This window comes from Mirounga leonina, unplaced genomic scaffold, assembly GCF_011800145.1.
Source record: "Mirounga leonina isolate KUSES-001 unplaced genomic scaffold, KU_Mleo_1.0 Mir_91, whole genome shotgun sequence".
In the NCBI taxonomy this organism is placed as follows: Eukaryota; Metazoa; Chordata; class Mammalia; order Carnivora; family Phocidae; genus Mirounga; species Mirounga leonina.
Window position 1 is genome coordinate 44963071 of NW_023270839.1, and position 25505 is coordinate 44988575.

The window sequence follows — 25505 nt, forward strand, 5'->3', positions numbered from 1 at the left end:
ATGACCGTAAACCACCCGTTCATGCCCTTTGTCCCTATTTCCATCAGGTTTTTTTGACTGATTGGTTAGAAATCTTTGTAAGTAAGGAAAAACAGCAGTTTAGGGTGCATTTTAGAAGTGCCTCAGGTTTTCTGCTTCAGTTTAAAAAAAAAGATTTTATTTATTTAACAGAGAGAGAGAGAGCATAAGCAGGGGGAGCGGCAGGTAGAGGGAGAGGAAGAAGCAGGGTCCCCACTGAACAGAGAGCTCAACATGGGGCTTGATCCCAGAACCCTGGGATCATGACCTGAGCTGAAGGCAGACGCTTAACCATCTAAGCCACCCAGACATCTCTTTCTGCTTCAGTCTTAACATGACATGTGTGTACTGGGGAAGGAGCAATGTGCTGGCAGGTTACAAGGCTTTAAGGTTCTATTCTTTCTTTGGTTTTGTCCAATCATGATTTAGTCCTTGGTTTTGATGCTTGTCACTAACAGGTCCTGTTAGTTTATCATGATTTGGGGAATACTGTATCTCAGGACACTTGAAAGATTTCCCATCCTGCCTCCCAGAAAACTCCTTGACTGTCAGAAAACAAGGAGGAAGGTGGTCACCAGGAGGGCTGGGGAGAAGCGGGCCGAGGGTGGGGGTCTGATGCAGCTAGGAGACCCACATCCAAAGCCCCCCTCCCTTTATTTTTTCTTCCTTTCTTTCTCTTTCTTTGCACTTCCCCTCCCTTCCTTCCTTCCCCCCACCCCCGTGTCTTTTTTCTTTGTTTCTGGCTGTGTACTATAAAAATACAGTTTTGGAGCATGTGGTTGGATTCTTACCATGGGGACTGAGATGGAATTTCAAGTCTCTCACCATAATTCATCTATAAATTAGAGAATTCTTATGAATAGAATAGGATGGAATGTGGTTTCATGTTTTCTTCCCCCAGGGACCCTGCCCAATTTGGCAACGGGAAGCTAAATTAAGGGTGGGATTAGTTCTAGGAAATGGAGTTTTAGTGTAGCTGCATGTCTCATGCAAATGTTAGCAACAGTGCCTTCCTTCTCTATATTCATGAGAAATCAGGAGGGCCTGGGTACCTGAAATCCCCAGATGTGCCAGACACATACTTCTGCCTTTGTTTGTTTATCCTAATTATCCTTCTAGAACTATCAAAGGGGATTAATTTCGACTCATTTTACCCTTCGATTTTCCACCAAAAGCAGGCAGGGAGGCAACATGCCACAGGGGAAAAGAAAAAAGAACCCAGGAATAGGAATGAGCAGGCTTCAGCGTCAGCCCTGTCTGTGCCCCTTACCAGCCTGCGCCTGGGCAGTCACGCAGCCTCTGGAGGCCCCAATTCTTCTCCGGAAAAGGGACAAAGTGACACCAACCTCTCAGGGTGGCTGAGGCACCCTGTACAGTGTACCATGGAGCTAATGGTGCCTACGCCAGAGAGTGGTCCCTACACGAGGTGTCTGCACAATTCCAGACTCAGAGAAGGTGTTCAGCAGACGCCTGTCCACTTTTCTTCCTTGTCCTGAAAGTACTAAGCACTGCATTAGCGTCCTCGGGCTGTTGTAACGAATTACCACAAACTTGATGGCTTAAAACAACAGACATTTCTTCCTCACAGTTCTGGAGGCCGGAAGTTCAATATCAAGGTGTTGTTAGGGCCATACTCCTTTCAGTTACGAGGGGGACATGGCTTCTTCCAGCTTGTGGTGGCTCCCTGTGTTGCTGCTCATGGCTGTTATCTCTCTCTGGTCGGCCTCGGTGGTCACTCGGCCCTTTGCTCTCTGTATTTTCTCTTCTGTGTCTTATATGGACACCTATCATTGGATTTAGGGCCCGCTTGGAAAATCCGGGATGTTCTTTTTTTTTTTTAAAGATTTTATTTATTTATTTGAGAGAGAGAGAGAGAGAGCACATGAGAGGGGGGAAGGTCAGAGGGAGAAGCAGACTCCCTGCTGAGCAGGGAGCCCGATGCGGGACTCGATCCCGGGACTCCAGGATCATGACCTGAGCCGAAGGCAGTCGCTCAACCAACTGAGCCACCCAGGCGCCCAATCCGGGATGCTCTCATCTCAAGATCCTTAATTACACAGAGAATGACCCTTTTTCCAAATGAGGTCATATTCACAAGTTCTGCAGATTAGGGCACGGGACATATCTTTTAGGGAAGGCCACCATTCAACTCACTATACACACTTTAGGGATTACTTTCTAGATCAAGACTGTGGCCTGATGAGGCACATTTTTTTGCAGTCACCTCAGCGAATCCATGATCAGTTTGATATTTAAAAATCAGGACATGATTTTTTTTTTTTTTAAAGATTTTATTTATTTATTTCAGAGAGAATGAGAGAGAGCACATGAGAGGGGGGAGGGGCAGAGGGAGAAGCAGACTCCCTGCTGAGCAGGGAGCCCGACGTGGGACTCGATCCCGGGACTCCAGGATCATGACCTGAGCCGAAGGCAGTCGCTTAACCAACTGAGCCACCCAGGCCCCCCAGGACATGATTTTTAAGGGGAAGAAAGAACAAAAGCTTGTTTTTGTTTTGTTTTGTTTGTATTTACAAGCAGGCAAAAAGTCTTCTTTCCTGGATCCCCCATTTAGTGGTGATGTGTCGAATGTGTTCGCTATTCACACACCCATCCACCCTGCGGCTGCTCACATACTGGCGTTAAGGAATCGCAGTCCTCCTGTCACAGAACCTTCTGTCTTGCCCTTGCTCTGACCCCGTCTCCCGCTGGCTCCAGCCCACGGTACCTCCAGCCTTTTGCCTTGGCTCTCTGAACATGGCTCCCAAAGGCTGGCTGGCTGACATCCAGCTCTGGGCTTACCCCTCTGGTTAGATGCTCATTTGCTCATTCCCTCAGCTCTGTCTCATCCTGCCTTAGTTGCTCCCTGAACCTTCAGGAACTCCAGCTACAGAGGTCATCCACAGACCGCTCTGCACTGGAATGTAGTCAAAGGCAAATGGCCTCAATTAAACAAGCCCCATGGCTTCAGGGTGACTGATTGCCTGGGGGCAAGGACTCTAACCAAGGCCTGGGCCCTCACTTTTACCGCTTACCTCAGGCACATCAAGTGGGTTTCCTCATCAAGTCCTTACATCCCTCCTCTGAGGTAATCTTAGGTCCACCTCTCATTTCCATGTGGTGTGAAGGAGCTCTGCCTTCTTGGATTTGTTCCACACAAAGGGGAGGACCATCCCTGGACCTTCTCATAGCTCAGTGGTACTGTGGAGACAGAGGACTCAACCTTGAAAAGTCTTTGAGCTTTGAGCTTTGGGCCAAAAAATGCTGTCAAAACCCAAGATCTAAAGAGAAAAAAAAAAAAAAAGACTAAGTTAATCATGGCTTTTTGTACTTTAGATGGAAGGGTGAGGTCCTCTGAAAAACTCACGTTCCAAGGAAAGTCATAGTGTTGGTCAGTGTCCCACAGGTAAGAAGGACATTCCAGGGCGCCTGGGTGGCTCAGTTGGTTAAGCGACTGCCTTCGGCTCAGGTCATGATCCTGGAGTCCCTGGATCGAATCCCGCATCGGGCTCCCTGCTCAGCGGGGAGTCTGCTTCTTCCTCTGACCCTCTTCCCTCTCATGCTCTCTCTCAAATAAATAAATAAAATCTTTAAAAAAAAAAAAAAGAAGGACATTCCAGGCGGAAGATCCAGAAACACAAGGGCAGCTGTCTGCTGGGGGAGAGCAGGGAGTCCTGGAGCTGTGGGACTGGGAGTTGGGGAGACTTGACTCTAAGCCCAGCTGTAGCAGCATGACTGGGGCAGGTCACACGTCTCTGAGCCTCAGTTGGCAAACCTCACCTCTGAGAGGTAAGAATGGTAGACACCACAGCCACGGTGAAGCCTGGAGATTACACCTGTTACCTGGTACTACGTGCGAACCCGACTATTATAGCTATTACCGGGACTCCTCCTCTGAGGCCTTCTTAATCCCTCTCCCCTCCCCACCCCACCCAACCCTGTGCAGCCAGTCCCCCCAGGAGGCTCCCCAATCTCGTGCTAGCTGCATAGAGCTCTTCTGCTGGGTCCAGGCCATTTGTGTGGATCTGGGATGCTTTTCTCCTGGTCCTCAGGGCCTAGCTCCATGCAGGGGAATAGCTGGTGCTCAGGGAGTGTCTGCATAATGAAGGAACACTGTGTCCCCATACTGAGCACCATGTCTGGCATAGCTATTCTCTGTGAGATGACTGGTGAAGTGAATAGGAGTGTAGAATCACCCTCCAGGTTAGAACTTTAAAACTTTCTGACATTTCTCACTTCTTCTGATTTACCACGGAAGCAGGAAAATCATCATTATGGTTACTAACAAATATTTGGTGCCAGGCTCCCTGCTCTGCACATGCGTGACCGGACTTAAATTCCTTATGTCCCCGTGAGGTAGATACCATCCTTCTTTAGAACACAGCATGGCTCAGAGAAATTCAGAAACTTCCTAGTCACACGGCTAGAAGTGGTGGCAGGGAGGTGACTTGAGGGCAGGGCCTCTAAACTGCAGTGTCCCATCGTCTTTACTGCATGGAGACTGGGCCACGGGGCCTCCCCAAGAGGTTAAGGGAAGTCGAGTCCCTCTGGCCTGCACCCCGAGGACCAAAGTTGGAGGTTAAGGGGGACTCCTGAGGGCTAAGCCTCAGTAAGAGCTGAGGGCACCACGCCGAGCTCTCCAAGGCCACGGCAGCGGAAGCAAGGACCGAATTAGGACGTTTGTGAGCCTTAGGCTTTTTTATCTTTGTGTGGCCCTTCCCCCGTTAAAAAAGTTAAAGTTCTATTTTATGAGTGCGTTGGTATAAAGACGAATATCACCCAGGCTGGATTATATTCATTTCGTTCTTCTCATTTTATTTTACTTTTTAAAGATTTTATTTATTTATTTGAGACAGAGAGAATGAGATAGAGAGAGGATGAGAGGGGGGAGGGTCAGAGGGAGAAGCAGACTCCCCGCCGAGCAGGGAGCCCGATGCGGGACTCGATCCCGGGACTCCAGGATCATGACCTGAGCCGAAGGCAGTCGCCTAACCAGCTGAGCCACCCAGGCGCCCTCGTTCTTCTCATTTTAAAACCGGCCCAGTGCCTACTAGTGTTTAACGGATGGGGCTTTCGGGTTATCCAGAGCCTCTGCGGGTGAGGCAGGAGCGGGTGTTCGGGTCCCCTAACCGGCCTCTGTCTCCGCAGGTCCCCCAGCGGATGGCGGCGGCCCAGGGCGTCCCCGAGGACGGCGGCGGCGGCGCCCCGGGCGTGTGGGGCGCCTGGGGGCCCTGGTCCGCCTGCTCGCGCAGCTGCAGCGGCGGCGTGATGGAGCAGACGCGGCCCTGCCTGCCCGGCTCGTACCGCGCGCGCGGCGCCCTGCGGCCCCGAGCGCCCCCGCGCGCCTTCGCGGGCCACGTGGTGTCGGCCGTGCGCACGTCGGTGCCGCTGCACCGGAGCCGCGACCGCGAGGAGCCGCACGCGCCCGCCGGCCCCGACGCCAGCCGCCAGGGCCCGGGGCCGCGCGGCAGCCGGCACCCGCAGGCGCGGGGCCGCGACCCCACGGCGGAAAGCAGGTACGCGCGCGCGCCCGCCCCTGCCCTCGCGCCCGCCCCCCTCCGCTTCGCGCCCTCCCCGACGGCCCGGCCGGCCCTGCGCCCCGGCCGGCGCGGTGAATGCGTGGCTTCGGCCGGCCGGGGAGGAATTCTTGGCTCTGCGTGTTTCCTTTCATCTTTTGATTTATTTTGCAGCCCTTTCAAGCGTTGAGGCCGCCCCCACCCCACTCTGGTTCCGAATAGTCTTCAAAGTGAAGCTAATGCTGAGAAGGCCTTTCGGCATCAACCTTAGGGGGGCCCCGTGGAGGGGTGACAGAAGGCGGGCCGAGGGGGAGCCCGCCGAGCCAGTGCGTGCTGGCAGCCGGGGGCAAGGGAGGTCGTGGCCGCCGGCCGGGTCGATGTGACGGGTTTCGAGTCCTTGGACAAACTGGACGTCTGGAGTCATACGTGCTCCCAGACAGTTGGTTTCAGGAATCTCTGCACTTTTCTAGAAAGTTTCTCCAGGGAATTTTGAGTGAACACGCTGCTGGGAGGCTATGTCTAGTTAAGGACCTAGACTTTTTTTTAGAGTCTGCGTGGAGTCTGTTGGCATGGTAAGCATTAAAACGGTTGTGTAGCTCCAGAACGCCTCCCATGGCTAGGCCCGCACCAATATGCCCAACTGGGCCGTGCCAGTGGGAAAGGTAGCAAGGTCAGTGAATTAATCAGCCCGTATTTACAGATGACTCAGCATTCGTTCACAAGTATTTGTTGAGTGCTCCTAGGTCCACGATAGATTCCGAGAGCTGATTAATACAAAAGCAGTAACAACAATAAACGAACATTTGCCGGGAGAACGGGAGGTGTAAGATACGCTCTCCGTGCTTCAGAAATGTATACTTTAGTCATCAAGCCAAGTTAGGGTCCATCCCAGGCAGGGCGGGTGGGATGAGCTGTCAGGTGGGCTGCCCCGCCCCTCCTGTCACTTGCAGTTCAGACATCAGCCTCCATGACCACCCTTTCCTCCTGTGGCTAGATGCTTCAGGAGGGTCCCTGTCAGCCTAGTGCCGTGGGTTATCAGTGCCAGCCACCCGGAGGTGTAGAGGAGATGCAACCCAGCCACCCTCCCCAGCCACATGCTCTTGACATGGTCAGTAGGGTTTAGAGAGGACCATTTCACAGGGAAGGTGCGTTAGCCGAATTCTGAAGGATAAACCGAATTTGGGTGGATAGAAGAAGGGAAGAGCTGTGAGTTCTAGGGCCTGGCAGGGGGAGGGGAAAGAGACATCCGCTGGGAGGATGCTTCCTTCCTTTTATCCGACCACAACCCCATAAGAGGATAGCTCCCCATTCCCTTACCTGAAATCCTTATGGCCAAAGCATTTTAGAATCCAGAACTTCTCAGATTTTTTAAAGGTAATTCAGGGCATATTTCACATATTAATGGCATTTCTTCTGTGGTATGGGGCAGCGTCCCGTAATTGACTGCCTTATTACTTCTGCAGTGAAACTTTTGAAAGTTCATATTAAGTAGGATAACAAAAGATCCCCTTTAAGTCCCTTAAGCTCAGGTGTGCCGCCCGGTGAATTCTGATACCAAACCAACAAAAACATAAGGAGAAAAAGGAAAGACAAAAGCTTCGTTTTCAAAACTCTTGGTTTGAGATTTGCAGGTTTCTAATAGTTAAGATCTGTTGAATGCCTGTTCTATACCAGGCATTGTTCTTGTCCCTTGACACTGACAACTCTATGAAATAGTGTTAATATCATCCTCATTTTAGAGGTGAGGAAAAGGAGGCCCAGAGAAGTGGAGAAACTTGCCCAGAGCAACACAGCCAGTGTGTAAAGAGCTGGGATTCAAACCTAAGCAGTCATGGTGCTAAGGACCTAATCAAGTAGCAGTTACACATGAGGAATTGGAGGGCCTACGAGGTGAAAGGGCTTCCAGAGCCCCAGAGCCGTAGAAAAGCTAAGAGTTGAAGGTGCTCTGGCTCCCAGATCCCTGGAGTGCTCAGGGCCTTCTCTTACAGCCGCTGCGGTTGAGAATCTAGAAGAGCTGCCCAGGGAACAGGCTCTAGTTGGCTGCAGGCATTCTGGCCCATGTGTTTTGGCAGCGGGAATTTTTTTTCTCCTAACGTATTGACAGGGGGCCAGTTACTGTTTACTATGAAGTTCCTACAAGTTTTTATCATGCTCTTGTAATTTGACAGTTTCAGATGGAACAATCCAAATATTAGGCTGGGAGGCCTGCGCTGCCGACAACTGTCACGCTCTTCCCAGCTGACAAAAATCACATTTGCTTATATTTATCAGTCATTAGGAACTTGCATAGTATATGTGACCCCAGAAGAAATGTCAGTGTGTTCGCTGGATGACTGCCTCACTTTCTGTTTCAGGTTTGAGGTTTGAGGCAAAGGCTGTTAAGGCTTAGATGTTTAAGAAACTGTTAAGTTGTTACGCTAGGCAACCGAAAACCTAATTGGAGCCAGATAACAAGTAAAACAGAACTATTCAACCTTCCAACAAATATTTATTAAGTATTTACTATGTTGTAAGGTCCTGGGACAGACACAAAGGTGAATAAAAGCCAGGCTGGGGGCTGAAAGCTCTTACTGGCAGGCTAGACCAGCTGTTTGCAAACTCACTTTTTTTTTTCTTTTAGCATAAGAGGCCTTTCCGTAAAATCAGTGTCAGATTGGGGCTCAGTTTGTCACAGAGGGCATGCAAATGGACCAGTGATTTTCAACCTTGGCTGACCGACCATTAGAATCTTCTGTCCACCTTTGAGAAATCTCAACACCCCGGTCATATCCCAGACCAACATCTGAATCTCTAGGGGTTGCAGTCCAGCCAAGGTTGGGAACCACAGGTTTGGAAGTATCTCTCTGGAACCTTAGAGTTCTGTGGGAAAAAAACTTGGAAGTTGAATATTGTCTAGCTGAATTTTCCAGGCTCAGAGAGCACATGTCAGAATCACTTGCAGTGGGCTGGGGAGGCTTGTTCAAAGTGGAGCTGCCCCGGCCCCACCATCTCCCCTGCGTAATGGGGATTCTGTTTTGTAGGTTTGGGGTGTGCCCTAGGTAGCTTCATACTAGGTGATTCTGACATACTCCAGAATTGGAGAACCACTGATCTAGAAGGTTAGAAAAGGCACGTGTGTAAATGCCTTCCCTAAAAGACAGTGTGATGAAATAGTAATAGTAATGATGCTGGCTATCATTTTGGATCATGGCTTATGTGCAGGCGCTACATCAAATGCATTGTAACACTTATAGTTCATACAACCCGATGAGGCAGGTGCATATATTCACATTTTACAGATGAGGAAACTGAGGCTGGGAGGAATGGAGTGACTTGCTCAAAATTGCAAAAAGTGACGCTGCTCACTTTCAGCAGGTGTGGTCAGAGAAGCTGCTGCCCATGTCTTGAAAAGTGGACGGGATTTGGGAGTCAAGGCTAAAATGAACTGCATCTCTTCCTTGCAGGGTTAAGCTCTCGTAGCCAGGGAAATCTTTGCAGCACGGAGGTTCAAAAAGTTTGGCAACCACAGTCCCTGTCCTTGGGGGTCTGACACTGTGGTGGTGGATGAATGGCAAACCCACAAAATGCTTCAGGTGCTGGAAAGCTGTAGAGATAGGGCCGGGGTTCGGAACATGGGGAATCCTTGAGGGTTGGAGCAGTCAGGGCGGACCGCACAGAGTAGGTAGGATTTGAACCCAACCTTGAAAAATATGTAAAATGCACTTAGCTGGAATATATTTAGGAACTTCTTCAGTCTACTTTCTTCCATATCAGAGCTTTGTGTCATTAAAACATACACGTACATACTGCAAATCACACTCTAAAAAGCCTTAGAAATCAGGTCAGTATTGGGGCACCTGGGTGGCTCAGTCGGTTAAGTGCCTGACTCTTGTTTTCGGCTCAGGTCATGATCTCAGGGTCATGAGATCGTCTGCTTGAGATTCTTTCCCCTTCCATCTCCCTCCTTCTCTGCTCCTCCCCCTACTCATGTTCTCTCTCTCTCTCTCTCTCAAACAAAATTTTTTAAAAAGATTTTATTTATTTATTTGAGAGAGAGAGTGGACGAGTGAGAGAGAGAAAGCAGGAGTGGGGGGTGGGGGCAGAGGGAGAGGGTGAGGCAGGCTCCCCACTGAACAGGGAGCCCAAACTCAGAGCTCAATCCCAGGACCCCAGGATCATGATCTGAGCCAAAGCCAGATGCTTAACTGACTGAGCCACCCAGGTGCCCCAATAAATAAAATCTTAAAAAGAAAAAAAGAAATCATGTCCATATTTATTAGTGGTTCCCCAAGGATCTGAGCTTACTAGTTAATTTTTCTGAGCCTCAGGGGCTTCATCTTTCAAATGCAAGTAATAACAATGCCCAGCACATGGGATTGTTGAGTGATTAAATGAAATGATGTGATCATATTTCCTGGCCTGTAGTAGGTGCTCAGGAAATTGTAGCTATACCTCCCTGTAGGGCTTTAAAGGCTGGGTGTTCGTGTGTTAGAGTTCCAGTTAGAAGTCTGGTTCCCCAGGAAGGATCAAGTGGAGAGCTGGGGCCACAGAGGAAGACAGGGAGCCAGGAACTGAGGGCTAGTCCAGGAGGGTAGGACTCTGGGCAGCCCAGCCTGGGTGCAGCCAGGATCCCAGGGCCAGGGCACTCCGCCCTGTGCCCTCTCTTGGCATGACCTGCTTGGAAAAACCTGCCACGAAGGGTGGCTTCCCCCCTGGGATTTAGTCAGAGCACTGGCACCTGTGGAGGCCCTGGACTGGGCGAGTTTAGCCTGCGGGTCTTGGGCAACAGGTTCCATGGTGGTACTCCCCAAGGCCTCCCTCTCTCCATGCCCAAGGCCACGTCCTGGTGATGGCTGAAGGGGGGGTGGCGTGGGGAGAGGAGGATACTCGGTGAGCCCGGCCGTCCATGCCACAGTGCAGCCGCTCACCCTTCTCAGGAGGAGCCTTCCTCCCCAACCAGTTTCTGGAAATGGGTGCCTGCAGGCCGGAGGAAGCTGGAAGGAGCCCCTGTGACTTCCATAGCACATAAACCAAATGGATTTCTTCTCATTTCCAACATGTCTGGTGATGCTGAAATCCAGAGAGCGTCCTCCTGCCCAGAGTCCAAGTACACAACCCAACAGAAACCTGTTGTAAATGTCTATTGGCTCGTTTAAGTCAGCTTCCACAAAGACAGGATATGAGAATAGACCCCACTCCTGTTTGAGGATGATGCCAGGTAACTCTCTCCCTGCTCTGGCTGCGGGAGAGCCTGCTAATGGGCGTTCCTACCCTGTGGGCTTCCTTAGACTCGCCTACACTAGTCAGTTTTCCTCATCACTGCACATGGGAACTAGCTGGAATCTGGGGAATTCCGGGATGCTTGATGGCTTTAATGCCGAGATTTTTTTCAGGATAGGGAGCACTCCTCCCCTCCACCAGTGGCCATGGCCAGGTTGAGACCTTTCATCCACTGGAGACAGTTGCAGGAGCCAGGGACCATGGAAGCCACTGTTTCCATTGGGTGTGTGACACTCGGCACGTTGTCGCCTTCAGATGTCAGAAGGCTCGTGGAGGGCGGGCTTCCCAGAACTTCCTGGAGAGGTGGGGCTAGTTTCCCGTCGGCAGGTAGTCCGGCTGGAGGGGGGAGCCCTCACCCAGATGGCGCAGACCCACATCTCAGGAGCAGTTTGTGGCCGGGACTCAATGATTGCTTTTAGTTTTGTTTCCAGTATTGGTCTTCAGTCTCAACAGGCATTTGTTTTCAGTCTCTTAACCGGACCTTCAGGTGACAGGTGAGAGCAGGAGCCAGCACATCCGGAGAGGCCTGCATGACAGTGAAGAGTTTAGCCCTGGAGCCAGAGGGCTGGTTTCTCTGCCCAGCCCCGCTGCTTCCCGGCGGTGTGTCCTGCCACGTGGCTGCGCTTCCCCCCGGGGGGGAGGGTCACACGCCTGCTTCGTGGGTAATTCATACAAAGTACTTAAGCACAGGGCTGGGCTGCTCATAGGCCCTCAGGAGAGGCGGCAGAACCCCTTCCCCCTGCCAGGCATATTATCAGGCGTTGCATGAACAGCATTTTAGCACATCCTCATCACAGTCCTGTGTGGTAGACTGGTACTGCTCCCACTAAGGGATGACAGACTCGAGGGTTGGAGAGAAAATGTCTAGATCAAGGTCACATAGAAGGAAAGCAAGAGAGTCAGGGTTTAAACCCATCTGGGCTATGTTATGCTCCTCTCAGACTTGTACTTCTAGAAAGGCTTTTTCAAAATTAAAGGTAACACTCATTGGTTAAGCTAAACTTTATTAACTAATACCTCTCTGAGATGAGGGAAAATGGGATCTTTCTCCAATATTTGGTCTAAAATTTTTAGTATACTTACAACTTATATATAAAAGCTATAAGTATACTAAAAATATATAGCATGCATATGTATGTGCAATTACATATATATAGTAACGTTGAAACTGTCTTGTGTTTCTGCTCTCGCTATCTCTCTGTCAAATAAATAAATAAAAATCTAAAAAAAAAGCTATAAGTATACTAAAAATATATAGCATGCATATGTATGTGCAATTACATATATATATAGTAACATTGAAACTGTCTCCACTATGAGCTTTAAAGTCTACACCGGAAGCCCGAGGGACACACCAACTAGGGATAGTCAGCTGCTGGCCAGGCAAAACCTTAACATGAAGGTCCTTGCTTTTAAAGGCTGCCTCTGGATCGCAGCCCTTCATTAGTAGAGATGACATAGCAATTACCTTTTTTTTTCTTCTTAAAGATTTTATTTATTTGAGAGGGAGAGAGAGAGAAAGAGAGAGCACAAGCAGGAGCAGAGGGAGACGGAGAAGCAGACTCCCCGCTGAGCAGGGAGCCTGATGTGGGGCTCGATCCCAGGACCCTGAGATCATGACCTGAGCTGAAGGCAGATGCTTAACTGACTGAGCCACCCAGGCATCCCCTACCTTTTTGTGTTTTGTTTTCATTTTAATTTGGTCAGCATTCTTTCTATATTTGCTGTGAACCAGGCACTGTGCTAACACAGAAGGGATAGACACGTGATGGAGGTGTGGTTTCTGAGGACTTCTGTGTTTACTAAGGAAGTAGCCCAGGGATGACCACCATGATGCAGTATGATGCATGTTCCACCTGTGGGGGAGCAGAGGGCTGTGGGGGCACAGAGGTGCAGCTCATTCTTGGGGAATTAAGGTAATTTCGTGGTGAAGGGTGATTTCCTTAATGGGTGGGCTTGCATTTCTCAGGTGGGAAGGAGCTGGGAAGTACTTATTTTATGGATGGGGTATGGCAGTGGTCTGGTGACACCAGGGGAATGAGAACGTCTCCTTATTCCCAAGAGGCTCGTGCTGGTGGGGTGGAGGAAGAAGTCAAGCAAACAGACATTTATAAGCCCAGGAAGGAAAGGGACAGAGAGAGGACTGGAGGAGCCAGGGAAGGTTTCACAGAGGAAGTGATGACTGAGCTGAGCTATAAAGAAGGATTTTAGCAGAGCCCGAGAGGAAGGAGGGCGTTCCCCCAAAAAGCGAACTGTAGGGATGGAGACCTGAAGGCATGTGTGAGCCTGTCACCTTCTGGAAGTCGTAAACAGTCTGATGGAGCTAGAGCCCAGGCTGTATATAAGGAAATGTCAGGGCGAGTCTGGGGAAGTCCAAAGGCTCCCTTCCAGGGAGGGCCTATCAAGCAGGATTAAGTGGATTGCATTAGAATGTCTTTGAGAAAGATAGTTCCTGTTAATACAGATGACCATCTCTTTTCCGTTTTAAAGCCTGATGAGGTCTCCATTGTATAGTCAGCCTAAATCTCTCCTTCATGCCCTTGTGATTTCCAGAATGGCCATGCCACCCCCCTACCCCATCTTCATATGTCACAAGAAGCCAGGGTTTACTGGCTTGAACAACACAAACTTACTCTCATACAGTCTGGAAGCCAGAGGGCTAAAATCAAGGTGTCAGCAGGGCTTTGTTCCTTCTTCGGGCTTCAGGGGAGGATTCGTTTCCTTCCCTTTCCCATTTCTAGAGCCTGTCTGCCTTCCTGGGCTCGTGAGCCTTTCCTTCCATCGTTCCGCCTCTCATCAAATTCAGCTGCCTCTCCTTTTTGTAAGGACCCTTGTGATTACATCACACCCACTCCAGTAATCCAGGATTATCTCCTCATCCTGAGATCCTTAATCACATCTGCAAAGTCCCTTTGCCACATAAGATAACATTCACAGGTTCCGGGGGTTCAGACGTGGGCATCTTGGGGTGGTGGGAACATGATCCAACCTACCATAAAGTACTTGCCTTTTGGAGGTCTTAATAATACCCTAGTCATAGGACAGTTTCTGGGTTAGCAGGACCACCAGCTGTTGCCCCACATCATGTCTGATAATTTCCATGGGAAATTTAGCGTACTGTTTCCCAGAAAAAAAGAAGAAAATCCATGCTTTCCCCACCCCTCCCTTAAGTGTCTTTCTTTGGACATGCGGTATTAATCAAGGACAGTGACATTAATAAAATGAAAGGTAATGGACGCCTGAGGCAGCTGGTGTGGAATAAAGGGCTCTGTCGTCCAAATCAGGGTCCAAGGTCCAGTTCCCGATTCTCATGAATGCTTTCATCTTTGGGCAGGTCACCTCTCTGGGCCTTACTTTGCATGTCTGTGAAATAAAGGGATTCTATTCCATCTGTTAGGGTCTCCCGCTTGGTATTGGCACGTTCCTGAGGCCCAATTGCTGTTTTAAATGTTCCCACCACCGCTCTGCCATGCAGAGTCATGGAAAGAGAAGAAGGTGGCTGGAAGACACAGCTCTCAGCCACGTTTCCAGACATGCTTGGAAATGTGATGGTTTTTCTTCTCTCTAGATGCATCAACACGACTACCCTTCAAATCCCTCTGCTGAGACTTCTGTCTCATAACGTGACTTTTTCTTAAGAGTACCATCAACATGTCTGACCTTCTTTTGGTCTCCCCCTGAGGCTCTCGGCCCTTTTCTATTGAAAGCATTCACATTGCTTACCTCGGAGGAAGGAAGCCCCGGGCTGGGAGTCATTAGACCCCACTTCCTGTCTCCGCTCCATCATCTGCTAACTGGATGACCTTCGGGAGTCACTTCATCTAATCTATAAAATGTGGATAGTTATATGTCCTCTGTCTATACCACAGACCCGCTGAGAGGGTCAAATGAGGTAACAGCTGTACAAGTACTTTGAAAAACGTCAGACATGTTTTAAAACAACGTGGCTTGATTATTTTATTCTCACTGACCAGATCATCTTTGGGTTTTAGAGCCTCATGTCTCCTGTTGTAATTTCTTGTATGTGTGTGCATATGCACGGGTATGTGTTTGTATGAACGTGTATACGTGTGTATGTGCGCGTGCGCAGGTGTGTGTTTTTACTGGGAAGGTCCATTCATTTGGAAATAGGACAGACAGGATCAGGCCTAGATCACAGGCTTTCCCCTACCCTTTCCCGCCTCCCTGGGGAAATGTCCCTGGCGTGGGTAGGGATCATTTGTTTTTTTCAACTCCTTCTTTCCCACCCACTTTCTTGGAGGCTATTTGCATTTCATCATTAATAATGCTGGAGCAACATGTTCTTTCTGTCCTGAGGGCCCCTGGAGTCGAGTGGACCCCTTCATGATACTGGCTAGGAAAACTTGCTGTTAATTAAACTTCACAAAGCCACATGCCATTTTCCTGACCCTCAATCGTTACCTAGGGAGTCACGTTACATACGGGGTGGGGGGTGGGGTGGGGAGCAGAAACCACATGGCAAGGAGAAGGGAGATCTTTGGCCTTGTCTGTGTTTCTCCTTGGAAAACCTCCCCGGTGATCCTGGGCAGTTAGCAGAGCAAGCAGGTACATCTGTCTGAAATGCACACTCTGCATTTTTGGTGCTCTTTATATCCTCCTGCAGGGAAAGTTTTGTTTCTTTACCGTCCGAAGCAGGATTTCCACTTAGTCCCTGAATTGTTTGACAAGAGGTTACCCGTTGATGCTAACCAGATAAACGGTGTTTTAATATGCTTTGGTTTCTAAATCAGAAACCTTGGCTCTTTTCAGTGAGAGAGCTTTGTAGCAGAGCTGGACCCACTGGTATGTACATTTCTGCCTGTAGGTTAGGAAAGATTGGAGCCAGATTTTAAGCTTGAGTTACTCTGATCTCAGACAAGGCTCCAAAGAGCCCTAGTTCATTTCTTGTGGCATTTTATTAAGTGTCAGAAGTATTTCATTAGTTATCAGAACAAAGATCACATTTGCCATAAGAATGCTGCGTTGAACTTCCTCCAAGTCATTCATAACTCCAGGTTCCAGAAGAAAGATATGATGGGCTATGGAAAAAAATCTCACTACAATATGTATGTCCCAGAAAGGGGATCTCAGCTTTGCATCTGGGACCCCTAGGGCTTCTCTTTGGACGCACGCCTGGTGGCAGACCGAGATGCCTTTGCGTGAGGACGGGGATGGGGGACACAGCCTGGATGCCTGCGTTACTGTGGTCTCCTTCACAGATCCTCCCTGCACATCGCTGATTCGGCCGTCGTGATGATGACCGTTTTACGGCACCTACTATGTGCCACGCCATTTACATGCATTACCTGGGCCTCAACCAGCCCCATTTCACAGTTGAGGACTCTGAGCTGAAGTAGAAAAATCCCCGGCGTCATGCTCCTGGAAGGGGCAGAGCAGGGTCTGAAGGCAGCGTTGCCCGACCCCTGTGTCCCCAGTCTTCCCACTGTCACTCCAAGCCCAGACTGTGGCGCCAGGTGATGTAGCTGTAGGTGAGAGGGTCTGGGCCACAAGTGCTGTGGCCTCTCTCTCTGTTGGTTCTCGTGGCAAAGTGCTAACCGCTCCTTACGGGCTCCTCGAGTCCTCCCTTGCTCATCCGTCCATTGGCTCTCTCCTGGACGCATGGTACTTCTGGCTCTCCTCTGTTAACCGGAACAGGAAGAGTCACAACCGATGTTTACTGAGCGTGGACTATCTGTCATGGGCTGAATAAAGGTACCAGGTCCTCATTCCCGGAGCCTGTAAATGCCAGCTTGTTTGGAAAAAGGGGCTTTGCGGATGTGATTACATTAGGGATCTGGAGATGGGGAGATCTTGCTGGAAGGTACAGGTGGGCCCTAAGTGCAACCATGAGTGTCCTTATAAAACAGAGGCAGAGGGAGATATGATACCCAGACACACAGAGGAGAAGGTGTTGGGAAGACAGAGACTTGAGGGTACTGTCCTTGAAGGTTGCTGTGTTGGGGCCACTGGCTGAGGAACGCTGTGGCCGCAGAAGCCGGAAGTGGCAAGGAAGCAGGTTCTCCCATAGAACCTCCTCAGGGAACACAGCGCTGCCGACTTCCCATTGATACTGATTTCAAACTTCTGGCCTCCAGAACTAAGAGAGGATAAATTTCGGTTGTTTTAAGCCACCAAGTTTGTGGTGGTTTGTTATGGCAGCCCGGGGAAACGAATACATGGTGTATAAGGCTCGGAGCTAAACCTCAAAGAGCCCTTTTGATTAAAGTGTCTGTATTGTTCCTTTTTTGTATGAGTCGAACTCTGTACCTGGAGAGTTGAAGCATGAGCCTTGGGGCCCAGAGCTCGTAGGTTACAGAGTAGGGATTCTAAGGAGAGTCTGCCTCCCAGTCTTTTCTTCACCACTGTGTTTTTCTCCCTTCCTGCCCCAACTCTTTTCTCGTGCCAGTGCTCCCTAGGTCAGGCCTGGGTCAAGATGAGAACTTGCCCTGGGCACCTGGGTGGCTCAGTCGGTTAAGCGTCTGCCTTCAGCTCAGGTCATGATCCTGGAGTACCGGGATCGAGCCCCACGTTGGGCTCCCTGCTACGTGGGGAGTCTGCTTCTCTCTCTGACCCTCCCCCCTCTTGTGCTCTCTCTCTCTCTCTCTCAAATAAATAAATAAAATCTTAAAAAAAAAAAAAGATTAGGGCTTGCCCCTAGAGCCTTCTCTTTCCTCTTTATGGTTCGACTTCCAGGTGCATGATATTGTCTGTGTTCCCTCCCAAATCTCTTTCCTACAGAAACATTGGTCCCCCGTGGGCCACGTGCACCCAGGAGCAGTGAGCTGAGATTTCCCTCTCCCTCTGAGATTGGAACGCAGGTCACCGTGGGCTAGTGCTGAAAATGTTTTCTTTCTGGATTTGGAGGGAAACGGTAATTTCTTCCCCCTGTTTTCCAGTAAATTCTCATTCCAAACAGTCCATCCCTGTAATCCTTTGTGAATGGCATTTGGTATTTATAAGCTGTGCTGTATTGCAGCTGTTAGAGCTCCTGAAGAGCTTACCATTCATTCATTTGGTAACATTTGTTAATATTACAATAATATCCGTTCGTTCACGCAGACTTACAGCTCAGACAGGTTGTTTAATGTCTTGTGGACTCAGTTTCCTTGTGTATAAAATAGGAGTAATGATCCACTCTGCTGTTTGCAGGGGTGGTTGAGTGGGGTAAACATGCATAAACCATTCGGCGGGTGTTCCGTAAATCATTGCTATCTGAATACTGAATTTATTTAAATACACGATGCTCAGTATTTTGGGGGATGGAGTAAAACTCTAGAACAAATCCCTCTTTCTTCTAGTTAACTGAGGGTGACAGACTTGCACCTAAATAACTTCCCCCTAATGCAAGGAAGAAAGTTATGCATCATTCTTCACACGTGGTTATTATGCTGGAAATATTTTATATTTATGATAAAGAAAGAAAATGAAGTGATATATGGTATGTGGATACATAGAAAGTGGTTTAAATATTCAGAGCAGGAGAGGCATCCAGAATATGAGAGAAATACAATTGCTTCCTTCATGGGCCTTTCACATAAAAGATGTTCAAGAAATGTAAGTTGCATTAGAATCACAATTGCTGTTATATTAATGAATTCAGCAGGACTTGGAGAAAATCGTTCTTCAACCTGTTTCAACCTGCTGGGGGTCAGCCTCTGGGGCGGGGGGCACTGTTTGTGGGTCCCCAGGGGAGAGGGGTTAGGAGCTCACATTTGCTTAGCACCTGCCCGGGCCAGGCACTGTGCCCTGCAGGTAATCTCACTGGGTTTCCCCTAAGCCCCTGTAGTCCTGGAGGGCAGCTCAGGTTCAGATTACATCCCACACCAGCCACGGGTTTGACTCCCAAGAGGACTCCTCTCAGTTACGCTGGAGAAATGAATGCATTTACTGTTCTCTCACGCAAAATCAGCTCCGTACCACTCAGCCCGCATTCGGCTCTCTGCCTCCACGGTGACCCTCACGAGTCAAGGTTGGAGGCTCTGTGTCTCTCACCTTCGGGAAGTGCAGCCAGTGTGATAACCACCATTTACAGAGGGCCACTGAGGGCCATGCCCTGTGCTAGTCACTTTACCTTCATTATCTCACTGACTCTGCATGCCAGCCATGGGAGGTGCGCACCCTTAGCCCCATCTTAGCGCTGGGGATGAGATGCGGAGTGACTTACCCATGGTTACACGGGTAATAAGTAGCTGACCTGGCTTGTTTGATGGAATACCTGGGCTTTTGTCCCAGTTGATCTGTTACCCTCCTTGCTTTTCAGGGATGCCCTGCCCAGCGGGGTGGGGCCGTCGTCTTGACTCTGAGTTCTCTAGTGTTAACTTAGCCTCAGCTGGAAATGCTCTCTGTTGGACCAGCACTAGTTCATTTTTTTGCTTTTATTCATGAATCCAAAAATATTCCCCTTCCTCTAGCCAGATTGGGGGGGACACTGGATTTCAACCTCCAGATGTCCTTGTGCAGTGAACAACCTCCTCAGCTGTAAGTAGGGTCCCTCTAGCCGCTGGACACTATTGCTTTCTGTTGGCCTGAAGTTGGTTGGCTTGAACCCTCACTCAGTTGTCTTTATTCCACCCTGTCTGAGCCCACACCGAATAAAAGCACCTGAGGATTGGTCCTGGAAAACCGGGATCACTCAGATGCATAGGGGCACCAGTGAACACAATGATGACTTATTCTTAGGGACCCTCGGCTGATTTTCAAACACTCTAAACAAGAAGAAGCGGCCTGATGATAATATCCAAAGTCAGAATCTAAGTCCTCTCCCAGGATTGCTCCAGAGGGCTGGGTCTGTTCTGGGCTTTTCCTCAGTTTTAGTTTTAAGATTTTTTTTTTTTTTATTTGAGAGAGAGAGAGAGAGAATGAGAGACAGAGAGCATGAGAGGGGGGAGGGTCAGAGGGAGAAGCAGACCCCCCGCCGAGCAGGGAGCCCTATGCGGGACTCGATCCCGGGACTCCAGGATCATGACCTGAGCCGAAGGCAGTCGCTTAACCAACTGAGCCACCCAGGCACCCTCCTCAGTTTTATTTTTAAGGGTGTGTGTGCAGCCACCCTATGGATCTCACCTCCTGGGAGGCCAGTGGGTGGGTCACTGAGGATAGGGTCTTCTTGAGGCTTGGCTTCCTGGTGCAAAAAGAGCCTTTCAAACTCAGAATTCCTCTCCAACCACCCTTCCACTTCCTTTGCTAGCTTGCTTGCTTGCTTCTTGGCTCGTGGTAGTGTTCCTGAATCCCTTTGTGAGAAGACTTCTTTCCTTTCTCTCGTTAGCACAGATTAACCACTTCCCTCTGTGTCCCATCTCCCTCTTCTTCCCCGTCTTCCCTCCCCCATTTAGAAGCCTTCCAGATCCTCCTTCTCTGAAGGCTCAGAGCAAACCTGTCCACTGACTCTCATGCTGGTCTTTAGATGCCGGTCTTAAATACTTCCTGAGGCCCAGCAGCAGATCTGGTCAAGCTGGTTAATGTCTGTGACCGTGTGCTGCACAGTAGGCAGCCAGGAAAGCTTTTGTTTTCATCATCTTAATTTTTATTTCCCTAAGTGGTCAGAGTTTTGCCTCTTACCTTCCGTAGACACCAGATAATTTATTGCCCGGAACAGCTCTGGCAGGAGCTACAGTCTTCTGAACTTCTAAGAAGACATAGGCACTCAACCTAAACCACTTGCTCGCAGCCTCTTTGCATTTCTCACATGCTCTCCTTTCTCCCTTTGGCAGGTTGCATTGTTCACAATGGAACAGGGTGAGTTTCAGGACCCCAGGGCTCTCTTTCCAGTTTTAGGCTGCCGACTCCTTTTGGTCCAGCTTGCCCTGGATCACATGGCTTCTTGGTGAACACACGGTTCTGCTCCCTAGCTGCTGTGCCCTTGCGTTCTTCCTCCCCTGGAATTCGGGCTCTTGGGGCTTTCTAGGTGGTGGCCAGTGGTAACTGACTTTCAGTTTCACCGGCTCCCATTGCTTCCCACCGGCTGTGTAGGGCTGCCTTGCTTTCTTGTTTCCTGGAACTCAGAGCCTTTCATCTCTACTAATTGATCCAGAAAGGTAGGCTTTATTGACGCATTGGTTAGAATGTTGAGCAATTAAGCTGTGGTCTCCCACATATGTTATCCCAGCAAATGCTGCTGCTGGTCTCAGGGATTATGCACACAGGGTAAGAAACTGGGTAAGCCTTGCCCTGGAGAACCAGAAGACTCGTGAGGGAGGCAAGCCTCTTGCCTCATGATGTTACCAAGCTGCAGTGTTTATGCTACGGCAGGGGAGTGTGCAAACTGCGCCCCCGAGAGCACTAACAGTGTGGGGCGGCTTAGGGGAAGCACATGAGGTGCTGATATTTATGTTGAGCTTGGAAGGCTACTCCAGTGCAGAAGTAGGTAGCATAGAATTGCAGGCGGGGCCTTGGAGGCCCAAGAGCTCAGTGTGTTTGGGAAATGCTGAGTGATCCCTTATGCCTGGAAAGTGTAGGGTTGGGAGGAGGCAGGGGGAGGGTGCTGAAGACTGGAGTTAAATCTGGTAAGACAGACTGAGACCAGATGATGAAGAATGCAACAGGGCACCAAGCTGGATGTGCCTTCAAACCACCTAGGTTTGAATTTTATTTTCTAGCCAGAGATGAGCCATGAGGGTTTTATGAAATTGAGGGTAACGACCAGGGCCGTGTTAAGAAAGACAAATCCAGTGGAGAGAGAAGTCAAAAGTGCATGAGCTTGCTCATCCTGACTTGGGTACCTGATGGGTGGAGATGGTGTTAGGCAGTCTGGGAATATGCACTAGGGATGTTTGTCATCACCAAAAGTACTGGATTGGGCATTATCGTCATTGCTGTTTCTTACACAGACTGTGTTGCCCAAGACTCCAAAGAAGCTTCCACCTGGGCATGAGGCTGGTGATGGCCTTCACTGATCTAAAAACTTTCTGGGAGTATATAACTTTTCAGATGTTGACAGTGACATTTCAGAGGAACATGTGGTCCCCTGATGATTTCTGCCCCCTCAGTCTTTGGGGCTCACAGCCTGTTTATAAGTGGGTATTTTATATCCAATCAAAACGTCTGTATAATTATTAAGGTTCCTGACTTGGTTTCTCTTTGTGATGTTGTTCGTACAGCAGATGCAGCCTCAGAGAAGCTGAGGGGAGGTTTCTGTATTTGCTCCTATGATCCTCCCACACCCATACACAGTTACATTCTAAAAAAATTCAGTGGAAAAAACAGGTTAGGGTTTTCCTTTTTTTATTGCTTCAGTGTATTGAAAACCTGTGCAAAAAGCAGAACAATTTTTTTTTAAGTTTTTATTTTAATCCTAGTGTAGATAACATACAGTGTTATATTAGCTTCAGGTGTACAATATAGCGATTCAGCACTTCCATACAACACCCGGTGCTCATCGCAACAAGTGCCCTCCTTAATCCCCAACACCTATATCACCCATCCCCCCACCCACCTCCCCTCTGGTAACCATCATTGTGTTCTCTAGAGTTCAGAGTCTGATCCTTGATTTGTGTCTGTCTCTCTTTTATTTTTTCCCTTTGCTTATTTGTTTTGTTTCTTTTATTCCACATATGAGTGAAATCATACAGTATTTGTCTTTCTCTGAACTATCTCACTTAGCATAATGCTCTCTAGCTCCATCCGTATTGTTGCAAATGACAAGATTTCATTCTTTTTTTTTTTTTTAAGATTTTATTTACTTATTTGAGAGAGAAAGCGCACACGAGTGGGGGTTAGGGCAGAGGGAGAGGGACAAGCAGACTCTCTGCTCAGTGGGGAGCCTGACATGGGGATCCCAGGACCCTGAGATCATGACCTGAGTTGAAGTCAGATGCTTAACTGACTGAGCCACCCAGGTGCCCCTGGATCACATTTTTTCATGGCTGAGTAATATTCCATTGTATATATATACCACATTTTCTTTATCCATTTGTCAATTGATGGGACACTTGGGTTGCTTCCATATCTTGGCTATTGCACATAATGTTGCAGTGATCATAGGGGTGCATATATCCTTTTGAATTAGTGTTTTTTTATCCTTTGCATAAATACACAGTAGTGCAGTTGCTGAATCCTAGGGTAGCTCTATTTTTAACTTTTTGAGGAACCTCCACACTGTTTTCCAGAGTGGCTGCACCAACTTGCATTCCCACCAACAGTGTAGGAGGATTCCCCTTTCTCCACATCCTCGCCAACATCTGTTGTTGACCGTGTTGTAAATTTTAGCCATTCTGACCAGTGTGAAGTGCTATCTCGTTGTAGTTTTGATTTGTATTTCTGTGATGATGAGTGATGTGGAGCATCTTTTCATGTGTCTGTTGGCCATCTGTATGTCTTCTTTAGAGAAATGTCTGTTCATGTTTTCTGCCCATTTTTAAATTGGATTATTTGTTTCTTGGGTGTTGAGTTTTGTAAGTTCTTTATACATCTTGGATACTACAGAAAAGACATTTTTTATGGTACTACAAAGGATAAGAAATGACAAATGAGTCTGTCTCAACTCCTCCCTCTTGGGCGATTCCCCAGGTTTCATCTGTACCCTTCAGAAATACATCCTGCCTATATGCACTTTTATACCATGTACATTTTTTCTCTGTTCTGTTTCTTTCTTCTTTATTCACGCAAAGAAGAGCGTGGACACCCTCAGTTCCATGTCTTTGGTGTCTTGTTCTTTTTTACTTAACTGTGTTTTGAAGGCCACTCTATCTCAGTATATATGCATCTGCCTTGTTCTTTTAAGCAGCCTCATGGTCCTCCAGTGTCTACATGTACCATCATTTAACTCGCTCCTTATTCCCCCATTTAAGGACACGTGGGTTGTGTTTCACATTTATTATTTATTTATATATAAGATTTATTTATTTATTTGACAGAGAGAGAGAGAGGAAAGACAGCACAAGCAGGAGGAATGGCAGAGGGAGAAGGAGAAAGCAGACTCCCTGCTGAGCAGGGACCCCCCCCCCCCAACATGGGTCTCAATCCCAGGACCCTGGGACCATGACCTGAGCCGAAGTCAGACGCTTAACCGACTGAGCCACCCAGGCGCCCGTCACGTTTATAATTTATAAATCCCAATTCAGATATGCAAAATGCACTTGATTTTTCTATAACCAGACTTGGTTCATGAGCCTCCGTGTCTGCCGCTGCAGGACAACTGCCAGTTCTAGGAGACTCCGATGCTCTGAAACAGCATGTTCGACTTGATCTGTTCAGGGTTTATGCTTAGTTCAGTCAGGACTCTCTCCCTTCTTTGTATTCTAGCCTTCTCCCTGGGGGATGGGGCTCCCGCAGGAGGGGTTCCTGCACAGTCGCGGTGTCTGCTCTGCCTCAGTGTTTTCCACCCTTTGAAGTAACTGCTGCCGAAATCCCCACACTCCTTTGGGATGACCCCTTGGGGGAGGCCCCTCCGCCATGACATCTCCCTCCCGTGTCTTGCTCAGGTAGGTGGCATGTTGGACGAGGTCTTCCCCACAAAGCTGGCAGGTCCCTTCCATCTCAGGCTCCTAAATGGATCTGGAGTTTGTGTCGTACCCCACCCCAGGCCAGAGCATTCTGGCCTAATCTCTGTTTACTGCCTCTCACTTCCTCCCTCATCTGCCTGCTAATCAAACTCTTCATTTCCTTTGGTTTGAGAAGATAATTACAAGGTCCTACCTAGCATCTTCTTCATATTCATAAACCATACCTCTGCTCTTTATGCCCCACACTTTGACTCTTGACAAAGCTTAGCTTTTCAGACTCTCTCCTTGTGGTGATCTTCGGGTTTTGTCTGGTGCTGTGATCATCAAGGTCATCCCAGAAGCACTGTGTGGAAAAGAAAGGATTACTAAGAGGGAGAAATGCACTAGGGCTAGTTCCAGAAAACATTGCCCTACCAGGTGGTTTCTGGTGTCCTGCCAGTTCACCACGGCTGTAGTGAGGACCCTTGAGCCCCGTCTCTGTGTACCTTTTTTTTAGATAAATTTATTTAGAAGATTTTATTATTCATTTATTTATTTGAGAGCGAGCGAGCATATGTGAGAGAGAGCACAAGCAGGGGGAGCTGCAGGTAGAGGCAGAAGCAGGCTCCTAGCTGAGCAGGGAGCCCAACTCGGGACTAGATCCCAGGACACTGGGATCATGACGTGAGCAGAAGGCAGATGCTTAACGGACTGAGCCACCCAGATGCCCCTATTTATTTATTTATTTATTTATTTATTTATTTATTTATTTATTGAGAGTGCTCACACATGCATGCATGCACGAGTGGGAAGAGGGGCAGAGGGAGAGGGAGAGAGAGAATCCCAAACAGTCTCCATGGCCAGTGTGGAGCCTGACACTGGACTCTATCTCACGATCCACGGGATCATGACCTGAGCTGAAACCAGGAGCTGGATGCTCAGCTGACTGAGCCCCCCAGGTACCCCCCTCCGTATACTTTTATAAGCATGTAAGAATATAACTCCTACGTACGATTCCTACCGCCCAGCATCTTTTAAAATGTTTATAAAAACCTTGTAAAAGATGCATTTGGTCATACCAATGGATTTTGGAAAAAATATTTCACTTGATAGTAATTGCAAATGATGTCTCCCTCCCTCTCTCCCAGTTTAAGGTACCAAGTGGAAATGCTTTGTTTCCTCAGTGAGGGGAGGAAAGGAAGAAGGATGTGCGTATCTGGGGGGCTTGTGTGGAGGCAGCACCCCCCATTTGTAACGAGGAATCTGTGATACTTAGTTTAGTATTTCCTCAGGCCTG

The 25505-nt window shown here is 48.7% G+C and overlaps 1 protein-coding gene across 1 annotated transcript in view; it reads left to right on the forward strand.

Moving 5' to 3' along the window:
- THSD4 (thrombospondin type 1 domain containing 4) overlaps nucleotides 1-25505 on the forward strand; it is a 574978-nt gene that overhangs the window by 80370 nt on the left and 469103 nt on the right. Inside the window, exon 5 of the mRNA XM_034994843.1 lies at nucleotides 5164-5531. Coding sequence (XP_034850734.1) covers nucleotides 5164-5531 — 368 coding nt within the window. The remainder of the gene's footprint in view (nucleotides 1-5163; nucleotides 5532-25505) is intronic.